At 46.2% G+C, this 21,542-nt stretch overlaps 1 protein-coding gene across 1 annotated transcript in view; it reads left to right on the top strand.

The window, feature by feature from the left end:
* Positions 1-13,340, top strand: part of MSH6 (mutS homolog 6) — a 29,369-nt gene extending 16,029 nt beyond the window's left edge. The window contains exons 11-21 of the mRNA XM_061551500.1: positions 70-362; positions 752-961; positions 1,758-1,976; positions 2,212-2,346; positions 4,052-4,232; positions 5,456-5,751; positions 6,756-6,873; positions 7,564-7,653; positions 7,794-7,948; positions 8,939-9,141; positions 9,837-13,340. Coding sequence (XP_061407484.1) covers positions 70-362; positions 752-961; positions 1,758-1,976; positions 2,212-2,346; positions 4,052-4,232; positions 5,456-5,751; positions 6,756-6,873; positions 7,564-7,653; positions 7,794-7,948; positions 8,939-9,141; positions 9,837-9,915 — 1,979 coding nt within the window. The 3' untranslated portion in view covers positions 9,916-13,340. The remainder of the gene's footprint in view (positions 1-69; positions 363-751; positions 962-1,757; positions 1,977-2,211; positions 2,347-4,051; positions 4,233-5,455; positions 5,752-6,755; positions 6,874-7,563; positions 7,654-7,793; positions 7,949-8,938; positions 9,142-9,836) is intronic.
* Positions 13,341-21,542: the final 8,202 nt, after the last annotated feature.

Here is a 21,542-nt window from a genome sequence, read left to right as displayed (position 1 = left end):
TCATTTTGCTACTCGCAACGCACGCGTTATCGTCCGCTAACCATAGCGCTGACGGTGCGTCGCACCCAGGCCACCATGACGGCGACGAGGATGATGATGAGGAGGAGGTGGGCAGCACGGGACTCGCGACTCGCCGCATGGTGCTGGACGGCGTGACGCTCACCAACCTGGAGGTTCTGCAGAGCAGCACGACGGGCGGCGTGGAGGGCACGCTGCTGGTGCGCCTCGACTCGTGCCTCACGCCGTTCGGGCGCCGCCTGCTGCGCGCCTGGCTGGTGGCACCGCCGTGCGACCCGCGAGCCATCGACGACCGCCTCGACGCGCTGGAGGACCTCATGGCCGTCCCCGACAAGGTGGCGCAGGTGAGCGCGAGGGATCGTAACGTTACCGTTGTCACCGTAATGTTGCTAGGGGGTCTGTAGCACTAATAGTTAAGTTTACATTGTGCTTGCCACGAATGAACCACAATACCTTTCTGATCTCGTCAAGGAGCATAAACCATCACGCAAACTCTGGCCCATCCTCCATTCAGCCGACAACTCCCATGTAATCTCGAGAGCATGAGCCGCTCCACGCAGTTCCTGCAGAAGCTCCCAGTGCGTGTAGCGAGAAACGTCTGACAGGCCGAACAACCCCACGGTACAACTCCCAACACATCCGAGAGCAATGCAGGGAGCTTCCTTTGCCGTGGTGGCTAAAGTCACATTCTGCGGCTCGGTGGTGCCTCTTATGCGGTGGTGCCTTGCAACAGGTGAAGGATCTCCTGCGCAAAATGCCCGACCTGGAGCGGCTGCTGAGCAAGATCCACGGACTGGGCACCCCGCTGCGCGCGAGCCGCGACCACCCGGACAGCCGTGCCGTCCTCTACGAGGAAACGGCCTACAGCAAGCGCAAGATCGCCGACTTCCTGTCCACTCTCGAGGGCTTCCGCGCCGCCAGCCAGGCTGCTGGCCTGCTGCAGGCACGCACAAAGACAAAGACCCCCCCCCCCCCCGTATATAGCTTTCGTAGCTTGCTGCATAAACCAGTGCGCCACTGTTCTGCGCTCTCCCGCTACACTCTCTCCCACACTCACACACGCAGCCTCTCCAAACAAAGATAAAGACCCCCTGTATAGCATTAACAGACTGTTGGGGCAAGTGCTGTTAGGGGGTGGATGGCCAACACCACGCCCGGCCGCCTTTGTCACATAGCATCAGGTACTCAATTGAGTCAACCTATGGCAGGCCCAGGACCGGTTCAAATAATCGTCGCTGGTGTTGGCCATGGGCAGGAATCGAACCCGAGTCGCTGGATTTGTAGCGCAGTGCACTAATTGCCAAACTACCGCTCCCCACACACATCTCCCATATATAGCCTTCGTAGCTTACTCCATAAACCACTTCGCCACTATTTTTACACTCTCCCACTACACTCAATCCCACACTCGCGCACACACTCTCCTCCACTCACACACCCAGCCTCTCCAAAGACCAAGACAAGTCTACATTGAAAACTCATTCCTTGATAACTGCGTTTTGTGTTTAGTTAGTTGTTGTTCCCCCACACCTCTGATGAGCACGGTTGCCTGCGTACGATGCGAAAGAAGTTCAACGTACATACATACTCGTCTGAGAGATCTGAATGGAGGTGACAGTAGCAGCACAATTTAGATAAAATTAGGTGGAAAAGTCCAAAGATGTGTGGCAGCGTACGCTGCACCGCGCTGCTTTCTGGCCATGTGTAATAATTCACCGTTGTCGTTTCCTGCGGCCCAGAAGTGCGTGGGCGACTTCAAGTCGCGGCTTCTGCGCAAGGTGGTGTCTACGGAAGACGGGGGGCACTTCCCAGACCTGTCCCCCGAGCTGCAGCGCTGGGACACGGCGTTCGACCACCAGAAGGCGCGCAGCTCAGGCGTCATCACCCCACGTCCAGGCTTCGACCCCGAGTATGACCAGGCGCTCCTGGACATCTCCGCCAACAAAAAATTGCTCGATGTACGTGTGTGCCTGTATGTGTTTGTGTGTGAAATTCCTCGCTTGGTATAGAGGATTGCAACCGTCTTTGTTCAATGGCTAACCAAAAGCCGCTGCAAGGATGACCAGAGTTTGCGAGATGGTTTATGCTCCTTGACGAGATCGGCAAGGTATTGTGATTGTATTTGTGGCAAGCACTTTGTGTGTAATGAGTGCGACCTTGTTGCTGTTGCTGCTGCTTCCCTCCCTGCGGCAGGAATACTTGGAGAAGCAGCGCAAGCGTCTGAGCTGCAAGTCCATCGTCTTCTGGGGCACTGGTCGCAACCGCTTCCAGATGGAGGTGCCGGACGCCGTGGCGCAGAGGAACACTCCCGAGGAGTACCAGCTCAAGGTGTGTTCACACTCGCACCTCGTCTCTCTTACCCTGTCAGCAGGGACACATTTGTCAAGAGTACTGAGCCGAGCTCTTCTGAAACCAGGCTCTCGCGTCTCGCGAGCTGATGATCTCAGGCTCGGGTCACCGATGACGTTTTTTTTTGTTGCAACATAACAAGAGCCTGATACAAGGCTCAAACTGAAACAAGAGGAATTGGATATAAAAACTCCGTGGGCTAAAGCCCCAACTCGCTACTCCTAGGGCTAAAGATGGGGAGGAGATAACGCCGCTCTCACTACAACTGTCACACGGGGAACCGGTGACATTTATTGAGCAGAGAACCTTGCTCGCTGAGTTGCTGACTGTTCTGTAGAGCTGGACTTGAAATTGTCTGCTCAGTTTGAGTTCAGTACGGAATTAGTTTTATTCAAAGTCAAATACACCCAGTGTAGACATTCAGTTATTTTAATCCAATCTAGATTTGAAGCTTTCGTGACTGCAGGAATCCATACTCTTTGGTTCTTTCGGTAAAGTCACGTAGGTATGAAATAATTTATTTTATTTTATACCTACCTGACTTTACCAAAAGAACCAAACAATATTGATTGATTTTCTTCTGCAAGATTAGCTCATTTGTAATGTTCATTGATAATGGTACTGCTTGGGGAATGTGACCAGCCCATTTGTCAACCCACTGCTGGATGAAGACCTCCCCCATACCTTGCTTGTTGTGGGGCAATTTAACCATACTGCACCCAGCTGATCCGTGCGGATTTATGAAGGTGGGGAGCATAGACGCAGGAATATAGAAGGACAATCCAAAAAATGTATTTTGCTATACTTCCCTCTGCTGCCCATCATGTAGCTCTGCAGCAGCACTTGATCATTGTTACATTGCTTATGGCTTTATTTTGGTGATTTCGAAAAGTTTTTTGGTTTGGCCATGTTTGTTTGTTGTAGTACGGAGTTAGAATGATGGCTTTAATCTAAGTTGTCTTGTGGTTGTTATTGTTTGACTTGCATCCCACTGGGAATTTTGCACAGCGTTGGTGTACGGTGCTTTTTTTCTGGAAGACTTGGAAGTTTTTTCCTGGATTTTTCTGTTTGCGCATAGTCACTTTAAGATGTTATACCAAATAAATTAAACTGAAACTGTCCAGGCTATATTGTATTTACGTTCAGAGATCTGATGTGACCAGATGTTGTTCTGGGTGATTTCAATTTTATTTTGTTGAATCGGGGTGAGAACTCAAGAGACCAGCATCGTCTCATTCGCAAGAGTGGCCTGGGTCACCAAATGACAAACAGAACAATTAAATCAAAACAAAAACAACCGTATCACATGACGAATTGAAAACCTTGCACGCTTTAATTCCCTGCCACGTGAATTTACTTGGACAGGCTGCCTTCAGATTAAGCACGGAACAAATTGAAAAACTAAGCAACAGAAACATTTTCCATTTAAACAGATATAGGGTGACCATAGTACTAAACAAACGATGTACGTCTAATGCAATTGCAAGTTTTGGTTATAGGCAGGAGAAACATAATGGGGGAAAATGCATGAACATGCAACATTTGTACAAAGATCTCCACAATTCAGAATTGAACAGCAACACTGACAAGAAACCAAAGTCGTCAGCTCTTGCTCCTGCTCCTCCTGGCCCCTCCCTCCCTCCACATACCATCAACTCGCCGCCACCTCCCCCCCCCCCCACAGTCGACCAAGAAGGGCTTCCGGCGATTCTACTCGCCCGAGATCGAGCGGCTGATGGCACTTCTCTCGGACGCCGAGGAGCGGCGCGACATAGCCATGCGCGACTGCATGCGCCGCCTCTTCTACAACTTCGACACCAGCTACAAGCAGTGGAGCGCCGCCATGCACTGCATGGCCGTCCTCGGTAACTGCTTCGTTTTTTTTACATACTCCAGGGTTTTGTCTGCTAGATGGAGCCTCCAGGAATAAAACTCGTGACTTTCACGGCAGACTCAAATGATGCCGCGTATGTACGAACGATTCTGGGCAAGTATCAAGTTTGCTGCATCTGTTTGCTGTGGAGTAAACGGTGGACGAGGTGCAGTCATGCACTTGCTCATGGCAACTTTTGGTGGAACGGGGAGAGAACCAGAGAGACTCTCTAGAGAGAGTATTTTGGTCGACTGTTCCACGCTGGTCAGACGTCTTGGAAGAGGTGGGAATATTGATCGATTATAATTATCTCTGGTGTACCCATTTATACTGCTGGGTGGACAAGGGACCTGGGGTGGGAGGGGGGGGTATAAGGGATTTAAGAAACTTTCACCATGATTACAGCTACCGTGCCAGAAGATGGAATCGATCTGGTGACCTCTGGATTGCAAGTTGCACGGTTGGCTACGTACGGAGCGAAATAAGTTCAACATACAGACACACATTCAAGTCGAGTGTGAGCACCATGACACCACAGCAGCATCGCTTACGTGTAATGTTTGATAAAGTGTCTTGACAATTTTGTCGACTCTATAAATAGTCTTTATCGAGTAACATCTAGTGGCTTTTTTGAGGTGCATATAAAGCAGTGGATTATTTTCCTTCGTGGTGGGCAACCTCTCGTGCACACAAAACAAAGACAAACATCCCCCGTATATGTAGCCTTAACAGACTGTTGGGGCAAGTACTGTTAGTAAACACCAATGAAGACTGGCACGGCACACGAGTGGGTGGGTCTTCAACACCACATGTGGCCTCCCCAATGGTGATCTTAACACACACCAGGTACTCATTTGAGGCTGAGTCGACTTAGAGGAGGCCCAGGACCGGTTCAGATAATCGTCACTGGTGTTGGCCATGAGCGGGAATCGAACTCGGGTCGTCGGGTTCGTAGTGCAGTTCTATACTACCGTTCCCCACACAAACAGCTCGGTCACACAAAACATGATGTTGATGCCAGGTCAAAAGTAGTGCAGCCAAGATGCTTGCGGGTGACATACAAATATCATTTGCAGGCCATTTCTAAGCGGTAAACCTCACGTGTGCATGACATCGGTTAACGAAGTACAATACTCAAAACAACGGCGGCATGGGCAGATAAGAAATTACAATACCCCCCCCCCCAACCCCCGACTTTGTTTTATATCGACACAGACGTGCTCCTCAGCCTGGCTCACTACAGCGAGCAGGGCGGAGAGGGCGCCAACCCCATGTGCCGCCCGAGCGTGCGGCCGCCCCCCTCGGAGGGCGGCTCGTCGGGGGGGGGGCCCTTCCTGGAGCTGCGTGGCTCCCGCCACCCCTGCGTCTCCACCACCTTTCTGGGCGACAGCTTCATCCCCAACGACGTGGTGGTGGGCCTTTCGGACGGAGCCGACGACGACGGTGGCGGCGCTCGTTGCGTGCTCGTCACGGGACCCAACATGGGCGGCAAGTCGACGCTCATGCGCCAGGTCCGGGGAAAGCCGGCGAACGCAACCATTTTCGCAATCGTCGTAACGTTTATTTTTATTTATTGAGCTTGGGTTTATTTGTTTACACAGGCGATAACGTTTTGCCAGTTTCGTGAATCTTTTGTAAAGAAGGTCCGTGATGCGTGAGCAACTAAAACAACAGAAGACAAAAATGTCGTTGTTGCTGAGAATGAGCGAGCACAGGTTTCGTTGTTAGGTTTTTTGTGTGGTTGTGCTGCCATAGTTTTGCAATGTGTTTTCGGGTTGTACCTTGCGCTGTTCGGCACGTCAGATGCTTGGCTCCACGTGCTTCAGTACCCTAAAAAGCTACCATCATGCCAAACGTGCCCTAACAACATGTGGTATAACCACAAAAAAACGAGAGAACCATTGTATTGTGGCCCTTTACGACAACACCATTTACAGTGGCTATGCAACGATGCATCCGTTTTTATCTATGAGCCCACTGTGAGTCCACTGCTGGATGATGGCCTCCTTGCGCCGTGACACTCGTAGGGGTCTGATGATAACGTCGCCACGCTGGTCTATCATTTCCATAAAAAGAAAACGCTAATGTTTACATTTTTACAGTTAACAAAAACGTACACATTCTTTGGGTCTTTTGGTAAAGTCACATAAAGAATATTAATTCCTGCAGTCACGAAAGCTTTAAGTCAAGATTAAAAACTTACAAAATGTACTTTTCAGTATGAAATAAAAAATCAGGTTGTTTATTTTAACATATCAATGCTTTATTAACACCGAATCCATCTGAAAGCGTGGTGTAAAATAATTGAGCCTTATCTTTGTATATCTGTGAAACAAAAATCTTAAAGCGTTTTGCTTCTCCTTCTCTACCGTGTCTCTTGCATGACAAAAAAGAAAACCTTTTCCTTTATTCCACCAATTTTGTGTTACCGCTCGGCTCTGGCGGTATGAGGGGGGGGCGGCATGCGACTCGTTGACCCCGACGATGGTGAGAACGAGGTGTGGGTCTTCCACAGGCGGGGCTCATCGTCATCATGGCACAGCTGGGCTGCTACGTGCCGGCCGAGGCGTGCCGCCTGACGCCCGTGGACCGCGTGTTCACGCGGCTGGGGGCGTCTGACCGCATCATGTCTGGTGAGGCCCGTGCGTGCGTCAGTACCGCGGCGCGAAGGTTGCCGATTCTCTCTGTTCCTAGGTGTCCGTCGGTCTCGGCTTGTTGACAATGCTTCAAAATATTGATCGATTGCTATGTTGTTTCCCCCAAAATGTAATTATTGCGTGGTATGTAAAATGTGTCGCTTTGTTTCAAAGTGTTTGGTGGCTTCCGCAGTGTAACGCTAGATCTCCTCGCTGGAGCCAATATCAGCCATCGTAGGGCAGCGCCCCTCTGCCTTGACTGGTCCTGACACCGGCCTCGACTCAAGAAGCTTCCACCTCCGTGATGGCATCTCGAGTCCTGGCCTGGAGTCCAAGACTAGTGATTGTCCAGCTTGATCAATTTGTCCAGGTTTTTACTTATTTGTGCCGATTTGTTCCATTGACTTCCCTCACGAAATAGTGACTCATTAGATTGATTCCTTGACAAGTGATGGGCTGCGGGAATATGATACACGCACAACAGTGTGCGCCACCGTTCCGCCCCCATTAATTGAATATGGCGGTGTGTTTGCGACGACTGTGCTCCTAAACTTACACGGCAAGTTATAAAAACAACAAAGTGTAGAGGGCGTCGTTGTACGTACGTTTCTACGTACGCGTGTCGAACTTGTTTCGCACCGTACTTTGCCAAGCGCGCTAATCGGAGGTGCCGTGTGCGACGCGCAGGGGAGAGCACGTTCTTCGTGGAGCTGAGCGAGACGTCCAGCATCCTGCAGCACGCGACGCGCCACTCTCTCGTGCTGCTCGACGAGCTCGGTGTGAAACCCCCCCCCCCCCCACATCGCACAACACGATGAACGCGGAACCAACGCGGAACCGACGCAGCGCGCGAAGCCCAAGCCGTGATGCTCACGGTGCCGTTTGTCTTTCGTTGGGTTTTTTTTTGCGCCCCCGAGGCCGCGGCACGGCGACGTACGACGGGACGGCGATCGCGAGCGCCGTGGTGCACGAGCTGGCCGAGGGCGTGCGCTGCCGCACCCTCTTCTCCACACACTACCACTCGCTCGTGGAGGACTTCGCGGCCAGCCCACACGTGCGCCTGGGCCACATGGTACGCGCCCGCACGTTTCCCCCCTCCGCTTCGTCGTCACGGTTGTTGCACGCACTAAACGCCTGATGGTTGCTGAACAAAAGCACCCCCCTACCACGTGCGTCTGGGCCACATGGTACGCGCCCGCACGTTTTACCCTTGTCAACAGCATTAACATATTATAATGAAGTTGTTTCACGCTGTTACGCGCCTGATGATTGCTAAACGCTATTGGAAAGCTTTTGACATAGTTTCTGATCACCAACCGGGCTTGCTTGAATCAATGCTGGTGGTGAACCGTCAGATGTTATCTGTGAGGGACCGACTCTTTACGATTTTAAGTTACAAAATGCATGACAAAACATAATTATTGGCGTTGTCATGGACAACATGAGTAGCACAACAGGTAAGCAGATAATATGTACTCTCCATTCTCCCCTCTCTTCCCCCACGCTTTCCCACTCGTTTTCCCGCACACTTGCACTGAGATGAGTACTTCACCTCGCCCAGTCACTCACCTCTTGTTTTGTACCTGATGCTTGAATGAATTCATGTGGTTATGCACGTTTGCATTTGTATATTTTTATAATATTTTTTTTTTTGTTAAACAGGTCAGCGACTGTGGGCGAAGCAGACTTATTTTACGTGTGTGTGTCTATATTTATGTCATGTGTCTAAATGGTGAATTTTTTTATCTCCTACTGAGATATGGTCGTCAGCGGACTGCATTACAGAAAATTGCATTATTACGCTCCAATGCCCACGCTGCCAATTTTCACCAACCTACACCGACCAGCGTTGGTCTAAGTATGGCCTATTATCCTCCACGATCCACAGAGTGTGCAGAGGCCCTCATCAGTGGAATGACTTAATGGCTGTGCATGTGCTTCAAGCAAAACAATTCCGACCTCATTTTACGTTTTGCGCGCGTAACTGCCGGAGGATTATATCTGTGTACGAGTGCCGAGGCGCTAAGTTGGGGCCCGCCGGGGATACGCCGGGTTCTTGCAGGCGTGCATGGTGGAGCAGGAGAATGACGACGACCCCAGCCAGGAGACCATCACCTTCCTCTACAAGTTCGTTGCCGGCGCGTGCCCCAAGAGCTACGGCTTCAACGCCGCCCGTCTGGCCGGGCTGCCCGACACGGTTGTGCGGGCAGGACACCGCAAGGCACGCGAGTTCGAGAGCAACACCAACGCCCTACGTGCATTCAGGTGCCGCCGCCACTCACGGCCAAGCCGCTCGCTCGCTCACCGCGCTACCTGCCAACACGCTCGCTCGCCGTGCCAGACGCTCGCGACGCGACGCCACTCACCGCACCACTCGCTTACATCGTCACTCGCCGTGCCACTCACCATCTCACCACTCACCGCCATGCCACTCACTGAGCCACTCACCACGCCACTCATCTCTGCTATATGCTTTCTGCCCCTTTTTGGTGTGGTGGCAGCTCTCAGCTGTGTTATTGATATTGGGCATTCTCCATGTCAGAGCAAAATGGGGGGCGAAAATGTCGCTTTGAGAATGGGATGATTTTCCATCGTCTTTATGTCCTTGCTGGCATGGATATGGTTTCGGTGAACGGTTTTCTGTTGCCTTGGGTCGAATTTCCTATGTGTTACATTCTGTGGATGTTATTTTTTTTTGCTGCTACTGTATTTTGGACTTTGCCGGTGTGGATATGGTTTGGCCAAACAGTTTTGTCTTGTTTTGGGCATACTTGATTCACATTGTACACGTGTAACCAAGCTGATTATCTACTGCATGATGCCTTGAAAACATCAGATAACATTTGCTCGGCTTAGTATTTTTCCGACACGGCAGTAGTAAAGGCTTGCGGCGCGCCGGTTTTCTTTTAGCTGTCGTAGCCCTGCGAGGTGACCCTGTGCGCTGTGGGGTGTCTTTGCAGGATGCTGTGTTCCATGTCGGAGGGGAGCTTTCACCTTGAGAAGCTGAAGGACATTCAGAGGATGATCGGCGAGCTGTGAGGGCTGATGAATGTTTGCGCTCCTTTGCTTTCTGCGCGTGTTCCCCTTGCTGTTTCGTTTCAAGAGAAGCAAATATTACAGGGCAAAATACAATTTGATGTACGCTTGTCAGGGAACAATTATGCGTTTGTAATGGCTACACTTCCTTAGTTTTGTAGAATGTGGACTTTACGTGCCGACGAGCTGATTGTTAAAAATAATTCCGTGAAATCTGGTGGCCAAAACTAGGTGCAAGAATGTGCGGCAACACGCGAGATTATTTAAATCCATCGCCACAAGTAATCTGTAAGTGATGGGATTTTCATCGTCATTTTCATATTTTAATTATTGTTGACGAGGCAAGCGTGGATGAGGTCAGCATAGTGTAAAGGTACAAGCCGTCTGGATGTGGGGGTCCCAGAGGCATAGTGCAGCAGCGAATGTTGATGGCTTACTGATGAGTGCTCATGCGGATGAAACCGGGTCCATTTGTCCGTTTCACTGCTGCCAAGTTGGCATGACCACATTTTCTCAACCCTTTTGATCCGTTGGTCCAAATGACATTTGCCACACGTATTGAGCTTGTGGTCTGGATAAGCTTTTGTACTTTCAATGCATAACTTAGTATTTTACAGATTCCCATGTGATGCTATGTATTTGAACGGATAATTGTTAATGAACAAAAGATTAACAGTATTAACGTCAGGAGGATACAACTGGCTACAGAACAAAAGAAAATTCACTGACTGTCAATAAAGGAAAATAGACAATATTACAAACATTTAAATATGTTGTAGAATATAAAAAATATTTTATAAAAAACTATACATGTTGTGATTCAACTACCGATAATTTGATGAAGCGCCAGATTTCAGTTACAAATCGATCAAGTGTTGTCTTAGTTTTGTCTCTCCTCATGCCAGTCTCGTATGTTCTATTTTGGTTTGTTATGCCCATTAGCCTAAATATATTTGCAGATTAGAATATAATTAACATTGATCATAAATAATTTAGATATTTTTACACACATTCAATGCATGTATCAGGATCATGAGAATCCATTAAAATAGTTCATCGGTGAATTTTTGTACAGGGCTAGTTAGATATGTACCCGTACCCAAGTAGACTGTTTGACGTCGGTTTTTGAAGCGTCATCATCAGCCATGATCAATCCCCACCACTGGATGAAGACTTCAAGCCATTGCCGGCGGTCATGCCATGCAACAATACATCGGGCACCTTACGCAAGCCGATTTTAGATCTCCTTGTTCCCTCCTTAGCTTGCCTACTTCGTTGGTCGTCTCGACCACCAGCCGTCATCCCTTATCGCGAGCTGTTCTGCCAGAGCACACTTTTCTTAACGGTCAATGTTGGAATGTTCTCTAAGTCCGTGTGCTCTTCTTTCTGCCTCCGATTGTAATTGCAATCGTGCATCTCTCCGTTCCTCTTTGCAAACATTAACGCGCTCCGTTTGCTTTGTCAACGTCCGTGTTTCTCGTGAGAGAAGAATACTTTAAAATCCCAACCAGAAGTGTTGAGCGATATCACTGCAATAACTTTTGTTGTTGTTTAAACACAGGACTGATGTCGGTAGTGCGTGCCTGTGAATGTAAGGCCTTTGTATCACTACGTTTCAACCTCGTGTTGAGCAGCTTGGAGTGCAGCGTAATTACTATCTGCAAATGAAAACATTTTTGGATTGCGTTTTCCAGTTACGCCGACCAAAACGGCCGTCCACGGATGAGTTTATTGTTGTTGCAACGTCTGTTTGATGGCAATATTGTAAAATTCGGTGCAGCAACAATCTTATCTTCAAGTAGGCTTGAGGGGCCTCCACGTTGTGTCTTCGCCTTATTGTGCCTTAGTTAAATATATAACGAGAAGAAGTTGTACATTTTGTGAGTTTACTCTCCAACACACCACTCTACTAAACTAACTAATGGGCACGTTTTGTCTAAGTGACAAACCTTACTAATGGGCTGCGTCGGGTGGTGGTGGGTTTAACGACACACATATATATTTACGCGATCTAACCCAAAAAAACCTCTTGTGAAAGAAAAGAAAGATTAAGCGTTGATGCGATGTCATGTCGGCGACACTGGCGGGGAAACGCTGCGGGTGCTTGCTTTGTGCAGTGTTTGTGTTTGTGGCTTGATGTTTTTTTTCTTTTCTTTAAACGTAATGAGCCCTGATATACACGTGTTAGGCCGTCATTTCTCAGGTATCCGAGTGGTTTCTATCGCGAGCCGATCGTCTCCACTCATTCACACGTACGTTGGACCGAGGGACGGCATCTAGGTTAAGTAATGTGCATGACATAGTCCAGCTCAATTTCACGTTTGTTATACTTTGTTTTCACTCATGCGACGTTTAGCTCCTGAACAAACACAAAAATAGAATTGTAACTCGGTTATGAAACGTGTGAATGTGCTTAGCCGTCCTTTGTTATTTTGTGTTTTTGTTGTGTTTGTCAAAACTACATTGTGAAAGGATGCAAAGGTCTGTCCTGTCACTCTGGTTCCTCCAGCAGGAGTAGAATTGTCCCAATAGCTCGCTCGCCTCTGTAAATGCTCTACGGCAATGCACAACGAGTTTATGTACGGTATTGCTTTTTTCTCCATTTAGCGACGTCCCGTAGTTTATATGGAGTGCTTTGAAGCCGATAAAATCTGGTCATACCGGCAGTATTTGCTTGACAATCAGATGGAGTAGCGAGAAAGTTGAAACAGGTCCAGTTGCTTAAACAAAATGCTGCTTGATAATATTTGGAAAGCCAAAAGGGGGATTACTTTGTTTTAAGTCACCAAGTTGTGCTTGTATATATTCAGTTACCCATGGTTTTCCGTTTGAGAGCATAATGAGTGTGTGTCAAGTGGAATTCGCCGAGAGTAAATGCATGCCCGTGTCAAAGAACCACTTTAATTTGCGGAGGGGAAAATCGGGCCAAACAAAGGGCTTGCATTAGGCACTGACCAATGACGGACACCTTTAAAAGTAAATGTTAAATAAGGCGTCATTGTACGGCAGGAAATAACTCACAAGGATACGTATGACTCGTGTAGTTTCAACACTGGCAACATTTAATGCAAACGTTGCAGCTTTTTTTTGTTCAGTTAAGAGTGCAAGATGTAATTTTGAGTTCATGAAAATATATTTTTAGATCATTCCAACACTTGTAACGCTTTTTCTTCTGTACATATGCTTTTCTTGTAAACGTGGACACCAATTTGCTTTTAAGTGCAACTCTTTACCGTTTCACGAACGTCTTCCACGTGTAGTAAACATGCCCAGAAAGTACTCTTGAACCGTGTTTAAGTTGCCAAACGTTAACGTTGAAGCCAGCTGCCAATTGGGCTCACTAGACGACGTTTCGATGTTGCCATTTGTGTTGTATATTCATTGCGTTCAGGTAGACATCGTTTGAAATAAAGTTACGAAGAAACCAATTTTGCTTTTTGACAATTTGGTGACCTTTTGATTCACTAACTTGAGTTTGTTGAGATGCTTTTATTTTTCAGTCGGGCTATGGCCCGCACAATGAACATCAACATGTTCAAGGAGAACGCTGATGAACAGTGGAACAACGTGGACTTGGAGGACGAAAATGTATTCCAGACCCAAACAAAACGTCCCTCCTGTCTGACATTCCTTGACGATTCTGGTGTGTTCACCATCATCTGCAACAGAACATCAACAGAGGCCGATGCATGCATTACCATCATAAATAGAAAAATCTACGACCAGCCACGGCGGAGCGATTGTGGCCATGTAAGCCAAACTATGGGGCCATAGGGTAAATGACTGCACTCTCCGCTGCTTTAACAAAGGACTAGCGACAACGACACGAACACTCTTCTCAAGCACTCGTGGCGAGCAGATCTCGACAATGGCATTTAGCTGCTGAACTTATCGCCATGCGTAATATTAGAATGCGTTCAAATGTAATGTGTCGTAACAATGCAAATTAAACATCTAAAAGTATGCGTATGTAGGCTATTTTCTTGAACTGACATCTGTAATTGGATGGACTTCTACGTGACTTTACCAAAAGAACCAAGAAGATGAATCCCTGCAGTCACGAAAGCTTTAAATCGAAATTGGATGAACTAAGGTTGGAACAAGTGGAGCGCGATGTATATTGATTCTTAAGCTCGCAATACATGGATTGTATCGCGTGCAGGAATCCCATGTGTTTCAACTTGAAAGTAGAGTTTGCAATGTGTCACCCCTGCAGCCCGCATGAGGCTATTTTTCACCGCAGCGTTAAAACATTTTACATCGTGCTCTTCCAATGCGACGATTCATGAAATATTTCAACCTGGAATTATAACCGACACGCTCGCCTGATCCAAGGGCTGTTTAAACAGTTTAGTGAAGCGTATTTAATTGAGCGATTTTGCACGATGGAAACTAAAGAATCTATTATCAAGCACATTTTGGATGACCTTGGTGGGAACACATTTAACCACACATTGGAAGTTATAAGAACTGGAGGGTTGACCTACCCAGAAAAAATAAAGTTTGTCAGCCCTAAATCTCTGCGGAAAAGGATATGGCAGGTCCGGTCACCATCGATGGAAGATGAAGAGCATTCTGCAATCTGATGCCTGCAGTCACCAGAGCCAGACCATCAATTATGGAATCCAGCACTGCCCGCACCGCCGATTCGCGGTCAACATCACTGTCATCCACAAAGCTTCCGCAGAGGCGACTGAATGGCTTGATAACCTTTAAACACACAATGTTGCAAGTTTCACCTTTGCCATATGAAATAATTCGTCTTCTAAGTTCACGATCTCGGATATGTGTTTTTTTTACGCCACTTTGAATAGCATCACGTTTACCATACACACATTGCCCCGGTAATGTTGATTGTGTCGCTACGTACAATGCAACGGTGACGTTTTATAAATTGTAATTTTAACAACGCATGGCTCGTTGAGCAGAACGTCTTCTGATCTCCCCCCAGGGGTTCGATGCCACAGCACAAGGGAGCCTGGCGCTTTAATATAAAATGCACATTTAATATTTATTACGCTTTTTTAAAGTATTGTAATTGTCCCCCTTTGTTCATACTGATTTGTATAATTGGTGTCGTATCATGAGACCGTCAATTCGGGTCTCAAAGCAGTGCAACCATCATGTTAGAGAGTGGCATTTGGGAGTGGATATCACAGAGCTTACCGGGGTTGAAGACTTGTGAAGACGACGGGTTCCATTTCCAAACCGCAGCAGCCCCGACCCAGCGTCGGGGCCTCCCTTTTATCCTCCCCAGCGTGGCCTGGCTCCGCCCTCAGCCACGCCCCCTTCTGGAACCTCCCAGAAGGTTCTGGGCTCTTCCCCACGTGTCCCCTCACCTACATCCGTTACAATCACGTGCCCTACTGGCAGACCTGCCGCTGTATCCTCAAATGCCCTTCACTGCTAGCAACCGAGGCTACGGACCCCAGTCGCACACTTTACCGACCCTGCTGGTAGGCCGGGCTATTACACCCACGATCCCACTCTCTACCAGTAACCAGCGCTACGTGCCGTAGTGGCCCATTCGATGTCACTACACTCGTATGAATGTGCTAAATAAAGATACCGTAATTTGATCTCGTTTGCGACCCTGGAAATTGGAACGGATAACTTGGAGAGACAACACAAAGAGATGACGTGCATAATAATTATTAATAACCTCAGGGTTGCGCTGTACAGCTCTCCAATGGATTTCCGTGTTGTTGCTGCGTGTGTCGTTTGGCACGCTGCGAAATATCAGACGTCTTGTGAAAAATAAGAATAGGTTTTACCCTTTCTGGTAATAGAACAAGTGTTAAGATGTTCAGCCACCAAATAGATACCTTCAGCAAGGAATCGGGTTGGCATGTTCACCACACACCTATGGTGAACACACTTGTGGTGAACATGCAAACCAACGTGATCTGATAATATAGTGCATCGAATTTGAAACTGATTGGCCTACACCAGAGACAGCCTTTATGGCCCTGTCGCACCAGTTTCAGAGCAGAGAACGCCAAAAGGCGAACAGCACAAAGGCAATGCCACACGTATCAAGAGCATTCATAGCTCGGGATGGTGTCAGCTTGACTGCAGAGGTCTGATATCATGGGACCTTTTTTGCCAGTATAAAAAAATAGGTTAAACCTATTCTTATTTGTGAATACTTTGACATGCCTGCGAATCCACGTGGTTTACCCGTATTCTTGTACAGCGATATTGAGTTTTCAAGTCATTATGGCGGACAGCCATTTCAATACAGGCAAAACATTAATTGTCTTTGTTCGTGTTTCTCCCTTGTGATGGGACTGTTTAGGATGAACGTTGAGATGTATAAGGGGACGGGGTGACGAATAACACTGGTCAAAAAAAAAATCTGGCCTAGACTTTTACAGCTGTTTTAGACTAATTTCATGGTGCCGATTCCAAATCTTGATTCCAGATTTGCTCTATCACATCTCATTTTTATGCTATCGGCATACCCCATTTTCATTGATTTTACCCGAAAATAACTCTGTCACTTATGATTGCAAGTTGTTGCAATATTTGATTTCTCAAAAACCTGATGTGATAGACAAAAACTGATGCCAGATTTGGAATCCGCACCCCAAAATTACATTAAGACCGTTGGAATACCTTATGCTAGAAAAAGTGTGTTGACCAGTGTAAGGTCTGAATTGGTCTGTAATGAGGTAGGCACTGATACGGGCTTGACAGGTTTGCTTTTGTAAGGGAAAAAATGTTCCATGATATTAGACATCTCGCTAGCTTGTTGAGCTGCAGTCAAACGGACCGTTCTGCATTTTTACAGCGTGACGATCTGGAGCAGCCGCAGAATACCGCCATCGGGGGGGGACTCGACACGGTTGTCAACGTACGGTGCGAAAGAAGTCCAACGTTTGTACTTCACGCAGCCTCTACTCGGCACGTCGTGAACAAGGGACTTTGAGGGCCGTCTAAGACATTGAAGATTGCAGCGCACCCAAGTGGAACTTCATGCGGGCAATGGGGATAAGTATACAATTATATTACATTTCCAGAACCTTTACAAATGGCAATGGCCCCATAGTTTTATCATGTGTTTAATATATAAATTTAACGAGTCATTTAAAAATTTAGAGCCCTGTTTTGCATACTGTGGATTAAGGTTTGTAAACATGTTTAAGCCAAAAAGGCTGAAATTATTGATAAGGCGTGGGTTAAATTATTCAAGCCAGTTACTGTCTACCCACAAGGCATTGTACTACCATGCATTAAACTCCTGCAACTTGAGGCTGCTTCAGCTCACGCAAGTTTACAACCACATGCAAGAACTATGAAGTAATTGTATGTATAAACGGAGTGGTCGCTTCTGCAATCATTTACTTGATACAGCTGTCGTGGCTGTGACGGTACCACCTGAAGACGGAAGCTTGTGTTGCCTCCGAAACGTTGTGATTTTTTATTTTATTTTACTTTTTAATGTTTTTACCTACGTGACTTTACCGAAAAAAACCTAAGAATATAATTGTATGTAATTTGGTGCTATGCTCGCATACCACTACAGTGCTTGTTACCTAATATATTTTAAGCACAAATAACTTATATACTTAATTGTATTTATTTTTTGCGGTTTACTTTCCTTTCTTATATTGTGCAGTTTTTGTAGTCATATTCTTGGTTTTTTTCGGTAAAGTCACGTAGAAGGGAAATAATATTATTGTTTTATATTTTTATTATTTTATTATTTCCCTTCCTACGTGACTTTACCGAAAGAACCAAGAATATGAATCCCTGCAGTCACGAAAGCTTTAAATAAAAAAGTTTTTGTATTGTTTGTTGTAAGTTTCTGACCAGCCCCTACTGGACATCTGTGAAGAAAAGCGCTTCACAGCTCATCGGATTTATCCAGGATAAATATTCTGATTTTGGTTTTGACATTATACAGATCCCGTTTCCCAGCAGTTGTACATCAAGAGGTGAAGCAGTTCAGTATGGGATACTGAACAAGTAATCGAGTACGTACGTAAAAAATGTTTGCATTTGGGGCCGTCCATAAATGACGTCACGCACCTGGGGGGGGTCAGACATTTGTGACGATGTGTGAGGAGGGGGGGGGGGGTTGAGAAATGTGACGTCACATCAAAATGCGCAACTTTTAATAAATAGACAACACGTTCTACTTAATTAAATATACTTTTTAATGTTTTCTCCTACAACATCAGAATGCAGCGCCACATTAAATACGCACTACTATGACAATAGTTTAAAGCGATTTGAAGCATGTTTTATTTTGGGGGGGGGGGGGGCAGAGCTTTGTGACGTCATATTTGAGTGGGGTCTGACTTTGTGACGCCGTGTGACGAGGGGGGGGGGGGTCAAAAATCGTCAAGTCGCGTGACGTCATTATGGTTGGAAGCTGCAGCCAATTGCTCGGCCCTGAACTTATTTGCCTTTTAAAAACAGAGACACAAAAATGTCACAACTGAAATAATGCTCTCAAAATTTAAAAGGTTAAACTCGGGTTTGATGGCCAGTAGTTTTATAAACACGTATTACATGCTGCATACAGATTAACAAACGTTTCATCAAGATATTTACCAAAGTATATTAAGTGCTCGAGTGTCGTCAACGCTTTTCATGAAGCAAACGTTTATTTTCAACGTGTACATTTAAACATAAGAGGTTTATGGGTTAGATCGTGTCAATATAAATGCATTCATTGATAGTTCGTTTACACTTAAAAAAAATGAACACGGCAAAGACATTGTTAAAGATGGACAGTGCACAGCGATCCAGATTTTTCAAACCTTTATTTTTCAACACGTGTGCCCGTTTTTAAGGTTTCTTATGTGTATGCCCCCTGCCGAACGACCTGATTTTATGAATACCTTACACTACTTAAGATTTCGAATATCTTCCCAATACTCTATTGAAAATAAGTGCCTGAATATGCATAGCGTGGTTGTGACCACAGTCTATAAAGCACCGGTTTCCTATAAAAAAAAAACCTTGCCTCACTACTCCCTGGTCTTGCACTGATGGCTCTGGTAGAACCCGACGCAGCAGCGTCACTCAAAATCTGTTTCAAACACCAAAGGTCTAGAACTGTTCTAGCCTCACGTCAGTTCTCTGCTGTCGTCCCCTTAATGTGGAACTCTCTGTCCCTTTGCACATCCGCAACATCAAATGCACTCTTGACTTTTAAGAAAAATCGAAAGGCCCTCTTCTTATCTGTTGGGCTCAGGCTTTTGAGCAGCCCGAAGCTTTGCTCCGCGCCTCTTAAGGTTGTTGACTTGTCTGCAAAATCTGGCGCGTTTATAAATGTCATTATCATTATCTCTTTCCGCGAGTTTGCTTATTAAAATAAAAATAAATCGTGTTTTCAAAATAAAAGTTAAATTATATACGAGTCCATGGATACAAAAAAAATATTTTTTCACACTCGTGGCTTAGAGGTCAGCACCGACCAGATCCTGAGTTTGAATTCAGACAGCTGTCCGTGATTATAACGTCCAAATGACGGGCCACTTTGTTGAGCTAACATTTGTGGCCAGGTCGCTTCTGAAAAACAAGTTAACACCTCGGTGGGCTTTGTCTGGTAGGATGGGGTTGGTTTAGTTGTATTTGATGTATTTGTTCGGGTGATTTGTTTACCTTTCTTGTACTTTGTACGACTATCATGTTTTTGTTTGTCGTAACGTTCTTATCCGCCCCTACTGGACATGTGATAAGTAAACCCGTAAAAACAAAGTTTTTCACTCTAAATCCTTTATATGCGTGGCGGCTTGAGTCCTCTCGTCCTCTGGCTTGAGATGGCTGCCACCTATGGGTCAGATGATTGTCTGCAGTATTAAACAATTGGTAATTAAATATAATATTTTTGTCCTATAAAGTGTAACATTTTTGAAAAATTTTTCACGAACATTAATTGTCACGCACAACAAGTCTGTGTGGAAAATGTCAACTCGATTGGATCATGGGAAGTGGGTTAAAAAACGACCGAAAGATTTACACGGTCGTAAGCAAGCAAGCAAGCAAGCGAACTTAATATAAAGGATTTAAAAAAAGAGCTTTCTCGCTCATCGGATTCCTCCAGTGTTAATACATATTCTCAATCTGCAGTGAAGTTGTTGATTGCAGCCCGATGACCAATGACTTGCACAACAAAAACAAACCTCATTCAATCTGGCTCTCCAAGTTATGACTGGATGTTACTTCTCAGAAAACCACGTTGATAGCAAAATCAGGATACAACTGGAGATAAACGCAAATAGTATTTAAAATATATATTATACAATGAATTAAATGTGTTTAACATTCGGTTTCATTACAATGGATTCTTACGCTCACAATCATCCCTGCATTCAACGGTGCCAGTAAGAACATGATTTTTAATGTGCTTGACGAGTGTGGTTTGTTCACGTGACCTCTGCAGGCACAAAAGGCACTGCAATGTATCACAATGTAAAACAGTAATTTATTCTTAAATATAATCACGACCGCTTAACTGTGACAGTTCATGAAACCAAGAGGGGCCTAATGTCTTACAGGTGGCGTCCATCCCAAGACGTCTACTTTTGATGTTATCGTACAAGTAATGAACGACTGTTAAAAAAATACCTAGGTGAATACATGTAGCCAACAGCGAGTTAACACATTCCTGCGGAGGGAGCTGGTAGGAACGTTGGGTTGCTCGGTCAATGGCCAGGGTCAACGGCGGCGTGGTGTATTCCGCAAATATGCCCGACTGAGGGCGGGCACAAGCCGGCGTGAGTAGGTTAAACGTTGAGTTTTATAAGGGCACCACGGGGTGACCAGCCCCTCCCCACCCAGCCCCACCCCTCCCACTCCCCACCCAGCCCCACCCTCCTCTCCCCACCCAGCCCCTCCCTCCCCACCCAGCCCCTCCCTGTACGACGGACGGATACAATAATCCCCTGTGTGCTGGTGGAACCAGTGGGTTCCTACCAGTAACACTCGCCACTACATGACTACAAGACAAATAGCAGCTTACATCTTGTTTCAAAGCCTTGCACAAGAGTGATACAAATATTAGTCCATCTCAGTGAGCTGTGAAACACTGTGTCAATGAGTTATTCAAGAATAATTGGTCCTTGGGAATGACAACAAAAGTTAAGGATGAAACACTATGGAGTAGGCTTTTTACAATAAATCGATGAAACTATAAATTACTGCGCTCACATTTGATGCTTCAAATCGTGCGCATTGTAATTGATTACTTACAATTCACGTACATTTTATGCAAATATTACATTTTAAATCATGAAGCAGATACGACCTAACAAACAAGAAACTGTAAAAACGAAACCAAAAATAAATGGATTCTCGAATCGAATGGCGATGCTAAATCGGGACAATTTACTTAACGTGTGGTCAAGGCAGGAGTGGATCATCACATCTGACAGAGAGCTGAACAATCTGAATTATACAACTGAGGCACAGCTGAGGATGAATCTAAATTCTGATTGTGACATCAGTGCCCCGCAAGTGCACCCAACAGTGCAGTCCTTTTTTTATCGGCGCTTCATGGCACACATTCATTGCTTCGGGGGACACACTAAGCACAATTGGCGGCAGTGTGGTGCATGGGCAGCTATGGGGTTTTATTGGAATGGTACAGAGTAATTTTACAGTCAGGTGGGTAG

Source organism: Lethenteron reissneri, chromosome 14 (assembly GCF_015708825.2).
Source record: "Lethenteron reissneri isolate LAM-NWPU_2019-01 chromosome 14, ASM1570882v1, whole genome shotgun sequence".
In the NCBI taxonomy this organism is placed as follows: Eukaryota; Metazoa; Chordata; class Hyperoartia; order Petromyzontiformes; family Petromyzontidae; genus Lethenteron; species Lethenteron reissneri.
The sequence above is the reverse complement of the archived record's forward strand: the minus strand, read 5'-3'. Positions and strand labels throughout refer to the sequence as shown.